The 15,000-nt window shown below is 40.6% G+C and overlaps 1 protein-coding gene across 1 annotated transcript in view; it reads left to right on the plus strand.

The window, feature by feature from the left end:
- Positions 1 to 15,000, plus strand: part of clec16a (C-type lectin domain containing 16A) — a 95,032-nt gene that overhangs the window by 60,866 nt on the left and 19,166 nt on the right. The window contains 2 exon segments of the mRNA XM_031820316.1: positions 3,677 to 3,805; positions 5,922 to 6,042. Coding sequence (XP_031676176.1) covers positions 3,677 to 3,805; positions 5,922 to 6,042 — 250 coding nt within the window.

Here is a 15,000-nt window from a genome sequence, read left to right on the forward strand (position 1 = left end):
CTTAGACTGCCTCGGTAACAGCCCCTTGGTAATGAAGGTATATCCCAGGCTTAGACTGCCTCGGTAACAGCCCCTTGGTAATGAAGGTATATCCCAGGCTTGGACCGCCTTGTATTTAAGTGGTAGTTGGTGGTATTGATATTAGACTGCCTCGGTAACAGCCCCTTGGTAATGAAGGTATATCCCAGGCTTGGACCGCCTTGTATTTAAGTGGTAGTTGGTGGTATTGATATTAGACTCCGCTGTGAGTGTTTCTGGGTAATTCTCTAAGAGCTGTGAGTGTTTCTGGGTAATTCTCTAAGAGCTGTGAGTGTTTCTGGGTAATTCTCTAAGAGCTGTGAGTGTTTCTGGGTAATTCTCTAAGAGCTCTGAGTGTTTCTGGGTAATTCTCTAAGAGCTCTGAGTGTTTCTGGGTAATTCTCTAAGAGCTGTGAGTGTTTCTGGGTAATTCTCTATGAGCTCTGAGTGTTTCTTGGTAATTCTCTAAGAGCTGTGAGTGTTTCTGGGTAATTCTCTAAGAGCTGTGAGTGTTTCTGGGTAATTCTCTAAGAGCTCTGAGTGTTTCTGGGTAATTCTCTAAGAGCTCTGAGTGTTTCTGGGTAAGTCTCTTAAGAATGATTTATTATTATCTAAATGATTCAAGCTCTGTCCAGTTGGTTGTTGATCCGTTGCTAGACAACCATTTCCAGGTCTCGCCGTACATTTACAAGTAGATTTAAGTCAGAACTTTAACTCAGCCAATCAGGAACATTCGCTGTCGTCTTGGTAATCAGCCCCAGTGTAAGTTTGGTCTTGGTGTTTTAGGTTATTGTCCTGCTGAAAGGTGAATTCATTTCCCAGTGTCTGTTGAATAACAGACTAAACCAACGAAGCAAGTTATTATGTGGCCTGTTAAAAACACTCATAATAAGCATTCCCAAAACATACAAGTGTTATTTAATTGTACCTTTATTTAACTAAGCAAGTCACTTAAGCAAAGGTTTACTCAGAGTAACCCCCTGAACGTGGAGTACCTGATAATGTATGTGTCTCTCCAGAGTAAGCCCCTGATAATGTATTTAATGTCTCCCCAGAGTAAGCCCCTGATAATGTATTAATGTGTCTCTCCAGAGTAAGCCCCTGATAATGTATTTAATGTGTCTCCAGAGTAAGCCCTGATAATGTATTTAATGTGTCTCCAGAGTAAGCCCCTGATAATGTATTTAATGTCTCCAGAGTAAGCCCCTGATAATGTATTTAATGTGTCTCTCCAGAGTAAGCCCCTGATAATGTATTTAATGTGTCTCTCCAGAGTAAGCCCCTGATAATGTATTTAATGTGTCTCTCCAGAGTAAGCCCCTGATAATGTATTTAATGTGTCTCCAGAGTAAGCCCCTGATAATGTATTTAATGTCTCCAGAGTAAGCCCCTGATAATGTATTTAATGTGTCTCCAGAGTAAGCCCCTGATAATGTATTTAATGTGTCTCTCCAGAGTAAGCCCCTGATAATGTATTTAATGTGTCTCCAGAGTAAGCCCCTGATAATGTATTAATGTGTCTCCAGAGTAAGCCCCTGATAATGTATTTAATGTCTCCCCAGAGTAAGCCCCTGATAATGTATTAATATGTCTCTCCAGAGTAAGCCCCTGATAATGTATTTAATGTGTCTCCAGAGTAAGCCCCTGATAATGTATTTAATGTGTCTCTCCAGAGTAAGCCCCTGATAATGTATTTAATGTGTCTCCAGAGTAAGCCCCTGATAATGTATTAATGTGTCTCCCGAGTAAGCCCCTGATAATGTATTTAATGTCTCCCCAGAGTAAGCCCCTGATAATGTATTAATGTGTCTCTCCAGAGTAAGCCCCTGATAATGTATTTAATGTGTCTCCAGAGTAAGCCCCTGATAATGTATTTAATGTGTCTCCAGAGTAAGCCCCTGATAATGTATTTAATGTGTCTCCAGAGTAAGCCCCTGATAATGTATTTAATGTCTCCAGAGTAAGCCCCTGATAATGTATTTAATGTGTCTCTCCAGAGTAAGCCCCTGATAATGTATTTAATGTCTCCCCAGAGTAAGCCCCTGATAATGTATTAATGTGTCTCTCCAGAGTAAGCCCCTGATAATGTATTTAATGTGTCTCCAGAGTAAGCCCCTGATAATGTATTTAATGTGTCTCCAGAGTAAGCCCCTGATAATGTATTTAATGTCTCCAGAGTAAGCCCCTGATAATGTATTTAATGTGTCTCTCCAGAGTAAGCCCCTGATAATGTATTTAATGTGTCTCCAGAGTAAGCCCCTGATAATGTATTAATGTGTCTCCAGAGTAAGCCCCTGATAATGTATTTAATGTCTCCCCAGAGTAAGCCCCTGATAATGTATTAATGTGTCTCTCCAGAGTAAGCCCCTGATAATGTATTTAATGTGTCTCCAGAGTAAGCCCCTGATAATGTATTTAATGTGTCTCTCCAGAGTAAGCCCCTGATAATGTATTTAATGTGTCTCCAGAGTAAGCCCCTGATAATGTATTAATGTGTCTCCAGAGTAAGCCCCTGATAATGTATTTAATGTCTCCCCAGAGTAAGCCCCTGATAATGTATTAATGTGTCTCTCCAGAGTAAGCCCCTGATAATGTATTTAATGTGTCTCTAGAGTAAGCCCCTGATAATGTATTTAATGTGTCTCCAGAGTAAGCCCCTGATAATGTATTTAATGTCTCCAGAGTAAGCCCCTGATAATGTATTTAATGTGTCTCTCCAGAGTAAGCCCCTGATAATGTATTTAATGTCTCCCCAGAGTAAGCCCCTGATAATGTATTAATGTGTCTCTCCAGAGTAAGCCCCTGATAATGTATTTAATGTGTCTCCAGAGTAAGCCCCTGATAATGTATTTAATGTGTCTCCAGAGTAAGCCCCTGATAATGTATTTAATGTCTCCAGAGTAAGCCCCTGATAATGTATTTAATGTGTCTCTCCAGAGTAAGCCCCTGATAATGTATTAATGTGTCTCTCCAGAGTAAGCCCCTGATAATGTATTTAATGTGTCTCCAGAGTAAGCCCCTAATAATGTATTTAATGTCTCCCCAGAGTAAGCCCCTGATAATGTATTAATGTGTCTCTCCAGAGTAAGCCCCTGATAATGTATTTAATGTGTCTCCAGAGTAAGCCCCTGATAATGTATGTAATGTGTCTCCAGAGTAAGCCCCTGATAATGTATTTAATGTGTCTCTCCAGAGTAAGCCCCTGATAATGTATTTAATGTGTCTCCAGAGTAAGCCCCTGATAATGTATGTAATGTGTCTCCAGAGTAAGCCCCTGATAATGTATTTAATGTGTCTCCAGAGTAAGCCCCTGATAATGTATTTAATGTGTCTCCAGAGTAAGCCCCTGATAATGTATTTAATGTGTCTCCAGAGTAAGCCCCTGATAATGTATTTAATGTGTCTCCAGAGTAAGCCCCTGATAATGTATTTAATGTGTCTCCAGAGTAAGCCCCTGATAATGTATTTAATGTGTCTCCAGAGTAAGCCCCTGATAATGTATTTAATGTCTCCAGAGTAAGCCCCTGATAATGTATTAATGTGTCTCCAGAGTAAGCCCCTGATAATGTATTTAATGTGTCTCTCCAGAGTAAGCCCCTGATAATGCATTTAATGTGTCTCCAGAGTAAGCCCCTGATAATGTATTTAATGTCTCCAGAGTAAGCCCCTGAACGTGGAGTACCTGATGATGGACGCGTCCGTTCTACTTCCTCCTACTGGTACTCCTCTGACTGGAATAGACTTCGTTAAGAGACTGCCCTGTGGAGGAGTAGAGAAGACCAGACGGGTAACACACACATACACACACACTGAGACACACCTACTGACCTGGGGAGGGATGTTCTGTACCTACTGACCTGGGGAGGGATGTTCTGTACCTACTGACCTGGGGAGGGATGTTCTGTACCTACTGACCTGGGGAGGGATGTTCTGTACCTACTGACCTGGGGAGGGATGTTCTGTACCTACTGACCTGGGGAGGGATGTTCTGTACCTACTGACCTGGGGAGGGATGTTCTGTACCTACTGACCTGGGGAGGGATGTTCTGTACCTACTGACCTGGGGAGGGATGTTCTGTACCTACTGACCTGGGGAGGGATGTTCTGTACCTACTGACCTGGGGAGGGATGTTCTGTACCTACTGACCTGGGGAGGGATGTTCTGTAACTACTGACCTGGGGAGGGATGTTCTGTACCTACTGACCTGGGGAGGGATGTGCTGTACCAGCTACTTACCTGGGGAGGGATGTTCTGTACCTACTGACCTGGGGAGGGATGTGCTGTACCAGCTACTGACCTGGGGAGGGATGTTCTGTACCTACTGACCTGGGGAGGGATGTGCTGTACCAGCTACTGACCTGGGGAGGGATGTTCTGTACCTACTGACCTGGGGAGAGATGTTCTGTACCACCTACTGACCTGGGGAGGGATGTGCTGTACCTCCTGACCCGGAGAGGGATGTTCTGTACCTCCTGACCTGGAGAGGGATGTTCTGTACCACCTACTGACCCGGGGAGGGATGTTCTGTACCTACTGACCTGGGGAGGGATGTTCTGTACCACCTACTGACCTGGGGAGGGATGTTCTGTACCTACTGACCTGGGGAGAGATGTTCTGTACCACCTACTGACCTGGGGAGGGATGTGCTGTACCTCCTGACCTGGAGAGGGATGTTCTGTACCTCCTGACCTGGAGAGGGATGTTCTGTACCACCTACTGACCCGGGGAGGGATGTTCTGTACCTACTGACCTGGGGAGGGATGTTCTGTACCACCTACTGACCTGGGGAGGGGTGTTCTGTACCTACTGACCTGGGGAGGGATGGTCTGTACCACCTACTGACCTGGGGAGGGATGTTCTATACCTACTGACCTGGGGAGGGATGGTCTGTACCACCTACTGACCTGGGGAGGGATGTTCTGTACCTACTGACCTGGGGAGGGATGGTCTGTACCACCTACTGACCTGGGGAGGGATGTTCTATACCTACTGACCTGGGGAGGGATGGTCTGTACCACCTACTGACCTCGGGAGGGATGGTCTGTACCTACTGACCTCGGGAGGGATGGTCTGTACCTACTGACCTCGGGAGGGATGGTCTGTACCTACTGACCTGGGGAGGGATGGTCTGTACCACCTACTGACCTGGGGAGGGATGTTCTGTACCACCTACTGACCTGGGGAGGGATGTTCTGTACCACCTACTGACCTGGTGAGGGATGTTCTGTACCTACTGACCTGGGGAGGGATGTTCTGTACCTACTGACCTGGGGAGGGATGTTCTGTACCTACTGACCTGGGGAGGGATGTGCTGTACCACCTACTGACCTGGGGAGGGATGTTCTATACCACCTACTGACCTGGGGAGGGATGTTCTGTACCACCTACTGACCTGGGGAGGGATGTTCTGTACCTACTGACCTGGAGAGGGATGTTCTGTACCTACTGACCTGGAGAGGGATGTTCTGTACCACCTACTGACCTGGGGAGGGATGTTCTGTACCACCTACTGACCTGGGGAGGGATGTTCTGTACCTACTGACCTGGGGAGGGATGTTCTGTACCACCTACTGACCTGGGGAGGGATGTTCTGTACCTACTGACCTGGGGAGGGATGTTCTGTACCTACTGACCTGGGGAGGGATGTTCTGTACCTACTGACCTGGGGAGGGATGTTCTGTACCTACTGACCTGGAGAGGGATGTTCTGTACCTACTGACCTGGGGAGGGATGTTCTGTACCTACTGACCTGGGGAGGGATGTTCTGTACCACCTACTGACCTGGAGAGGGATGTTCTGTACCTACTGACCTGGGGAGGGATGTTCTGTACTAAGTGAGACACACTGAACCAGCCACTTTGTGTGTCGTATGTTGGTGACCGATGTTGTTCTCCCTCTACAGGCCATCCGCGTGTTCTTCATGCTGAGATCACTATCTCTTCAGCTGCAGGGAGAACCAGAGACGCAGCTTCCTCTCACTCGCTCTGAAGACCTCATCAAGACCGACGATGTTCTGGACCTAAGTAAGACTGTGTGTGTGTGTGTGTGTTAAGCTCTGACTGACCATGCTCTTGACCTCATCAAGACTGACTGTGTTCTATAGACCTCAAGACTGACTGTGTTCTACACCTCATCAAGACTGACTGTGTTCTAGACCTCATCAAGACTGACTGTGTTCTAGACCTCATCAAGACTGACCTTGTTCTAGACCTCATCAAGACTGACCTTGTTCTAGACCTCATCAAGACTGACCTTGTTCTAGACCTCATCAAGACTGACTGTGTTCTAGACCTCATCAAGACTGTCCGTGTTCTAGACCTCATCAAGACTGTCCGTGTTCTAAACCTCATCAAGACTGACCTTGTTCTAGACCTCATCAAGACTGACTGTGTTCTAGACCTCATCAAGACTGACTGTGTTCTAGATCTCATCCAGACTGACTGTGTTCTAGACCTCATCGAGACTGACCCGGTTCTAGACCTCATCGAGACTGACCGTGTTCTACACCTCATCGAGACCGATCGGGTTCTACACCTCATCGATACCGACCCGGTTCTAGACCTCATCGAGACTGACCGGGTTCTAGACCTCATCGAGACTGACCGGGTTCTACACTTAATCGAGACTGACTGTGTTCTAGATCTCATCAAGACTGACTGTGTTCTAGATCTCATCAAGACTGACCGTGTTCTAGACCTCATCGAGACTGACCGTGTTCTACACCTCATTGAGACTGACCGTGTTCTACACCTCATTGAGACTGACTGTGTTCTACACCTCATCGAGACTGACCCGGTTCTACACCTCATTGAGACTGACCGTGTTCTACACCTCATCGAGACTGACCCGGTTCTACACCTCATTGAGACTGACCATGTTCTAGATCTCAGTAAGTCTGTGTGAGTTTGTTACAGTAATATTCTTGGAACAGACAGAAGGGGTTCAGGCCCACAGTGGAAACATCTGACTCAACTCTGATACACTTTTAGAGCAGAGGTGTGTGTGTGTGTGTGTGTGTGTGTGTGTGTGTGTGTGTGTGTGTGAAATGAGATGAAACACTGATCACTTCCCTTCTGATACAGAGAGAGACCTGGGGGAGGGATGGTTGATTAAGTCTCTATCTAATAGAGACCTGGGGGAGGGATGGTTGATTAAGTCTCTATCTGATAGAGACCTGGGGGAGGGATGGTTGATTAAGTCTCTATCTGATAGAGACCTGGGGGGGGGGGGAGATTAAGTCTCTATCTGATGGAGACCTGGGGGAGGGATGGTTGATTAAGTCTCTATCTGATAGAGACCTGGGGGAGGGATGGTTGATTAAGTCTCTATCTGATAGAGACCTGGATGAGGGATGGTTGATTAAGTCTCTACCTGATAGTGACGTTGATCTCATTGTTTTATTGACGAGGAAGGGAAAGTAGATAGCTAAGTATAAACAGGTTATTTTCAACCACACGGCACAGGGCTGTGTCGGCTAAAGGTCAGTCTGGAACCTCGTTCCTCAGTTATCTCTGACAACGACATATCACGCCACAGGGCTGTGTCGGCTAAAGGTCAGTCTGGAACCTCGTTCCTCAGTTATCTCTGACAACGACATATCACGCCACAGGGCTGTGTCGGCTAAAGGTCAGTCTGGAACCTCGTTCCTCAGTTATCTCTGACAACGACACATCACGGCTTAATCATTTAATGACATTTAATAATAATAATAATAATAATAATTTATTAAACACAGAATATTTCTCAGACCTCGTCAATGACGTCCACGTGTGTGTGTGTGTGTGTGTGTTGGGGTGTGTGTGTGTTGGGGTGTGTGTGTGTGTGGGTGTGTGTGTGTGTGTGTGTGTGTGCGTTGGGGTCATTGTAAGTACAGTGGGGCAAAAAGGTATTTAGTCAGCCACCAATTGTGCAAGTTCTCCCACTTAAAAAGATGAGAGAGGCCTGTAATTTTCATCATAGGTACACTTCAACTATGACAGACAAAATGAGGGGGAAAAATCCAAAAAATCACATTGTAGGATTTTTAATGAATTTATTTGACAATTATGGTGGAAAATAAGTATAAATTATATTAATTATATTATATTAATTATTAGAAAGACAATTAATACTCCTCATTATAATATTAGTCTCTACTGTCTAACGTGGTGGATTAATACTCCTCATTATAATATTAGTCTCTACTGTCTAACGTGGTGGATTAATACTCCTCAATATAATATTAGTCTCTACTGTCTAACGTGGTGGATTAATACTCCTCATTATAATATTAGTCTCTACTGTCTAACGTGGTGGATTAATACTCCTCATTATAATATTAGTCTCTACTGTCTAACGTGGTGGATTAATACTCCTCATTATAATATTAGTCTCTACTGTCTAACGTGGTGGATTAATACTCCTCATTATAATATTAGTCTCTACTGTCTAACGTGGTGGATTAATACTCCTCATTATAATATTAGTCTCTACTGTCTAACGTGGTGGATTAATACTCCTCAATATAATATTAGTCTCTACTGTCTAACGTGGTGGATTAATACTCCTCATTATAATATTAGTCTCTACTGTCTAACGTGGTGGATTAACACTCCTCATTATAAAGATGTCTCTACTGTCTAACGTGGTGGATTAATACTCCGCATTATAATATTTGTCTCTACTGTCTAACGTGGTGGATTAATACTCCTCATTATAAAGATGTCTCTACTGTCTAACGTGGTGGATTAATACTCCTCATTATAATATTAGTCTCTACTGTCTAACGTGGTGGATTAATACTCCTCATTATAATATTAGTCTCTACTGTCTAACGTGGTGGATTAATACTCCTCATTATAATATTAGTCTCTACTGTCTAACGTGGTGGATTAATACTCCTCATTATAATATTAGTCTCTACTGTCTAACGTGGTGGATTAATACTCCTCATTATAATATTAGTCTCTACTGTCTAACGTGGTGGATTAATACTCCTCATTATAATATTAGTCTCTACTGTCTAACGTGGTGGATTAATACTCCTCATTATAAAGATGTCTCTACTGTCTAACGTGGTGGATTAATACTCCTCATTATAATATTAGTCTCTACTGTCTAACGTGGTGGATTAATACTCCTCATTATAATATTAGTCTCTACTGTCTAACGTGGTGGATTAATACTCCTCATTATAATATTAGTCTCTACTGTCTAACGTGGTCGATTAATACTCCTCATTATAATATTAGTCTCTACTGTCTAACGTGGTGGATTAATACTCCTCATTATAAAGATGTCTCTACTGTCTAACGTGGTGGATTAATACTCCTCATTATAAAGATGTCTCTACTGTCTAACGTGGTGGATTAATACTCCTCATTATAATATTAGTCTCCACTGTCTAACGTGGTGGATTAATACTCCTCATTATAATATTAGTCTCTACTGTCTAACGTGGTGGATTAATACTCCTCATTATAATATTAGTCTCTACTGTCTAACGTGGTGGATTAATACTCCTCATTATAAAGATGTCTCTACTGTCTAACGTGGTGGATTAATACTCCTCATTATAATATTAGTCTCTACTGTCTAACGTGGTGGATTAATACTCCTCATTATAATATTAGTCTCTACTGTCTAACGTGGTGGATTAATACTCCGCATTATAATATTAGTCTCTACTGTCTAACGTGGTGGATTAATACTCCTCATTATAATATTAGTCTCTACTGTCTAACGTGGTGGATTAATACTCCTCATTATAAAGATGTCTCTACTGTCTAACGTGGTGGATTACTACTCCTCATTATAAAGATGTCTCTACTGTCTAACGTGGTGGATTAATACTCCTCATTATAATATTAGTCTCTACTGTCTAACGTGGTGGATTAATACTCCTCATTATAAAGATGTCTCTACTGTCTAACGTGGTGGATTAATACTCCTCATTATAAAGATGTCTCTACTGTCTAACGTGGTGGATTAATACTCCTCATTATAATATTAGTCTCTACTGTCTAACGTGGTGGATTAATACTCCTCATTATAAAGATGGCTCTACTGTCTAACGTGGTGGATTAATACTCCTCATTATAAAGATGTCTCTACTGTCTAACGTGGTGGATTAATACTCCTCATTATAAAGATGTCTCCACTGTCTAACGTGGTGGATTAATACTCCTCATTATAATATTAGTCTCTACTGTCTAACGTGGTGGATTAATACTCCTCATTATAATATTAGTCTCTACTGTCTAACGTGGTGGATTAATACTCCTCATTATAATATTAGTCTCTACTGTCTAACGTGGTGGATTAATACTCCTCATTATAATATTAGTCTCTACTGTCTAACGTGGTGGATTAATACTCCTCATTATAATATTAGTCTCTACTGTCTAACGTGGTGGATTAATACTCCTCATTATAATATTAGTCTCTACTGTCTAACGTGGTGGATTAATACTCCTCATTATAAAGATGTCTCTACTGTCTAACGTGGTGGATTAATACTCCTCATTATAATATTAGTCTCTACTGTCTAACGTGGTGGATTAATACTCCTCATTATAATATTAGTCTCTACTGTCTAACGTGGTCGATTAATACTCCTCATTATAATATTAGTCTCTACTGTCTAACGTGGTGGATTAATACTCCTCATTATAAAGATGTCTCCACTGTCTAACGTGGTGGATTAATACTCCTCATTATAATATTAGTCTCTACTGTCTAACGTGGTGGATTAATACTCCTCATTATAATATTAGTCTCTACTGTCTAACGTGGTGGATTAATACTCCTCATTATAATATTAGTCTCTACTGTCTAACGTGGTGGATTAATACTCCTCATTATAAAGATGTCTCTACTGTCTAACGTGGTGGATTAATACTCCTCATTATAATATTTGTCTCTACTGTCTAACGTGGTGGATTAATACTCCTCATTATAATATTAGTCTCTACTGTCTAACGTGGTGGATTAATACTCCTCATTATAATATTAGTCTCTACTGTCTAACGTGGTGGATTAATACTCCTCATTATAAAGATGTCTCTACTGTCTAACGTGGTGGATTAATACTCCTCATTATAATATTAGTCTCTACTGTCTAACGTGGTGGATTAATACTCCGCATTATAAAGATGTCTACTGTCTAACGTGGTGGATTATTACTCCTCATTATAATATTAGTCTCTACTGTCTAACGTGGTGGATTAATACTCCTCATTATAATATTAGTCTCTACTGTCTAACGTGGTGGATTAATACTCCTCATTATAAAGATGTCTCTACTGTCTAACGTGGTGGATTAATACTCCTCATTATAATATTAGTCTCTACTGTCTAACGTGGTGGATTAATGCTCCTCATTATAATATTAGTCTCTACTGTCTAACGTGGCGGATTAATACTCCTCATTATAAAGATGTCTCTACTGTCTAACGTGGTGGATTAATACTCCTCATTATAATATTAGTCTCTACTGTCTAACGTGGTGGATTAATACTCCTCATTATAATATTAGTCTCTACTGTCTAACGTGGTGGATTAATACTCCTCATTATAATATTAGTCTCTACTGTCTAACGTGGTGGATTAATACTCCTCATTATAAAGATGTCTCTACTGTCTAACGTGGTGGATTAATACTCCTCATTATAATATTAGTCTCTACTGTCTAACGTGGTGGATTAACACTCCTCATTATAATATTAGTCTCTACTGTCTAACGTGGTGGATTAATACTCCTCATTATAAAGATGTATCTACTGTCTAACGTGGTGGATTAATACTCCTCATTATAATATTAGTCTCTACTGTCTAACGTGGTGGATTAATACTCCTCATTATAAAGATGTCTCTACTGTCTAACGTGGTGGATTAATACTCCTCATTATAATATTAGTCTCTACTGTCTAACGTGGTGGATTAATACTCCTCATTATAATATTAGTCTCTACTGTCTAACGTGGTGGATTAATACTCCGCATTATAATATTAGTCTCTACTGTCTAACGTGGTGGATTAATACTCCTCATTATAAAGATGTCTCTACTGTCTAACGTGGTGGATTATTACTCCTCATTATAATATTAGTCTCTACTGTCTAACGTGGTGGATTAATACTCCTCATTATAAAGATGTCTCTACTGTCTAACGTGGTGGATTAATACTCCTCATTATAAAGATGTCTCTACTGTCTAACGTGGTGGATTAATACTCCTCATTATAAAGATGTCTCTACTGTCTAACGTGGTGGATTAATACTCCTCATTATAATATTAGTCTCTACTGTCTAACGTGGTGGATTAACACTCCTCATTATAATATTAGTCTCTACTGTCTAACGTGGTGGATTAATACTCCTCATTATAAAGATGTCTCTACTGTCTAACGTGGTGGATTAATACTCCTCATTATAATATTAGTCTCTACTGTCTAACGTGGTGGATTAATACTCCTCATTATAAAGATGTCTCTACTGTCTAACGTGGTGGATTAATACTCCTCATTATAATATTAGTCTCTACTGTCTAACGTGGTGGATTAATGCTACTCATTATAATATTAGTCTCTACTGTCTAACGTGGTGGATTAACACTCCTCATTATAAAGATGTCTCTACTGTCTAACGTGGTGGATTAATACTCCTCATTATAATATTAGTCTCTACTGTCTAACGTGGTGGATTAATACTCCTCATTATAAAGATGTCTCTACTGTCTAACGTGGTGGATTATTACTCCTCATTATAATATTAGTCTCTACTGTCTAACGTGGTGGATTAATTCTCCTCATTATAATATTAGTCTCTACTGTCTAACGTGGTGGATTAATACTCCTCATTATAATATTAGTCTCTACTGTCTAACGTGGTGGATTAATACTCCTCATTATAAAGATGTCTCCACTGTCTAACGTGGTGGATTAATACTCCTCATTATAATATTAGTCTCTACTGTCTAACGTGGTGGATTAATACTCCTCATTATAAAGATGTCTCTACTGTCTAACGTGGTGGATTAATACTCCTCATTATAAAGATGTCTCTACTGTCTAACGTGGTGGATTAATACTCCTCATTATAAAGATGTCTCTACTGTCTAACGTGGTGGATTAATACTCCTCATTATAATATTAGTCTCTACTGTCTAACGTGGTGGATTACTACTCCTCATTATAATATTAGTCTCTACTGTCTAACGTGGTGGATTAACACTCCTCATTATAAAGATGTCTCTACTGTCTAACGTGGTGGATTAATACTCCTCATTATAATATTAGTCTCTACTGTCTAACGTGGTGGATTAATACTCCTCATTATAAAGATGTCTCTACTGTCTAACGTGGTGGATTAATACTCCTCATTATAATATTAGTCTCTACTGTCTAACGTGGTGGATTAATACTCCTCATTATAATATTAGTCTCTACTGTCTAACGTGGTGGATTAATACTCCTCATTATAATATTAGTCTCTACTGTCTAACGTGGTGGATTAATACTCCTCATTATAAAGATGTCTCTACTGTCTAACGTGGTGGATTAATACTCCTCATTATAATATTAGTCTCTACTGTCTAACGTGGTGGATTAATACTCCTCATTATAATATTAGTCTCTACTGTCTAACGTGGTGGATTAATACTCCTCATTATAATATTAGTCTCTACTGTCTAACGTGGTGGATTAATACTCCTCATTATAAAGATGTCTCTACTGTCTAACGTGGTGGATTAATACTCCTCATTATAATATTAGTCTCTACTGTCTAACGTGGTGGATTACTACTCCTCATTATAAAGATGTCTCTACTGTCTAACGTGGTGGATTAATACTCCTCATTATAATATTAGTCTCTACTGTCTAACGTGGTGGATTAATACTCCTCATTATAAAGATGTCTCTACTGTCTAACGTGGTGGATTAATACTCCTCATTATAATATTAGTCTCTACTGTCTAACGTGGTGGATTAATACTCCTCATTATAAAGATGTCTCTACTGTCTAACGTGGTGGATTAATACTCCTCATTATAATATTAGTCTCTACTGTCTAACGTGGTGGATTAATACTCCTCATTATAATATTAGTCTCTACTGTCTAACGTGGTGGATTAATACTCCTCATTATAATATTAGTCTCTACTGTCCAACGTGGTGGATTAATACTCCTCATTATAAAGATGTCTCTACTGTCTAACGTGGTGGATTAATACTCCTCATTATAATATTAGTCTCTACTGTCTAACGTGGTGGATTACTACTCCTCATTATAATATTAGTCTCTACTGTCTAACGTGGTGGATTAACACTCCTCATTATAAAGATGTCTCTACTGTCTAACGTGGTGGATTAATACTCCTCATTATAATATTAGTCTCTACTGTCTAACGTGGTGGATTAATACTCCTCATTATAATATTCGTCTCTACTGTCTAACGTGGTGGATTAATACTCCTCATTATAAAGATGTCTCTACTGTCTAACGTGGTGGATTAATACTCCTCATTATAATATTAGTCTCTACTGTCTAACGTGGTGGATTAATACTCCTCATTATAAAGATGTCTCTACTGTCTAACGTGGTGGATTAATACTCCTCATTATAATATTAGTCTCTACTGTCTAACGTGGTGGATTATTACTCCTCATTATAATATTAGTCTCTACTGTCTAACGTGGTGGATTAATACTCCTCATTATAAAGATGTCTCTACTGTCTAACGTGGTGGATTAATACTCCTCATTATAATATTAGTCTCTACTGTCTAACGTGGTGGATTAATGCTCCTCATTATAATATTAGTCTCTACTGTCTAACGTGGTGGATTAATACTCCTCATTATAATATTAGTATCTACTGTCTAACGTGGTGGATTAATACTCCTCATTATAAAGATGGCTCTACTGTCTAACGTGGTGGATTAATACTCCTCATTATAAAGATGTCTCTACTGTCTAACGTGGTGGATTAATACTCCTCATTA

Source organism: Oncorhynchus kisutch, unplaced genomic scaffold (genome assembly GCF_002021735.2).
Source record: "Oncorhynchus kisutch isolate 150728-3 unplaced genomic scaffold, Okis_V2 scaffold3238, whole genome shotgun sequence".
NCBI classification, from domain to species: Eukaryota; Metazoa; Chordata; class Actinopteri; order Salmoniformes; family Salmonidae; genus Oncorhynchus; species Oncorhynchus kisutch.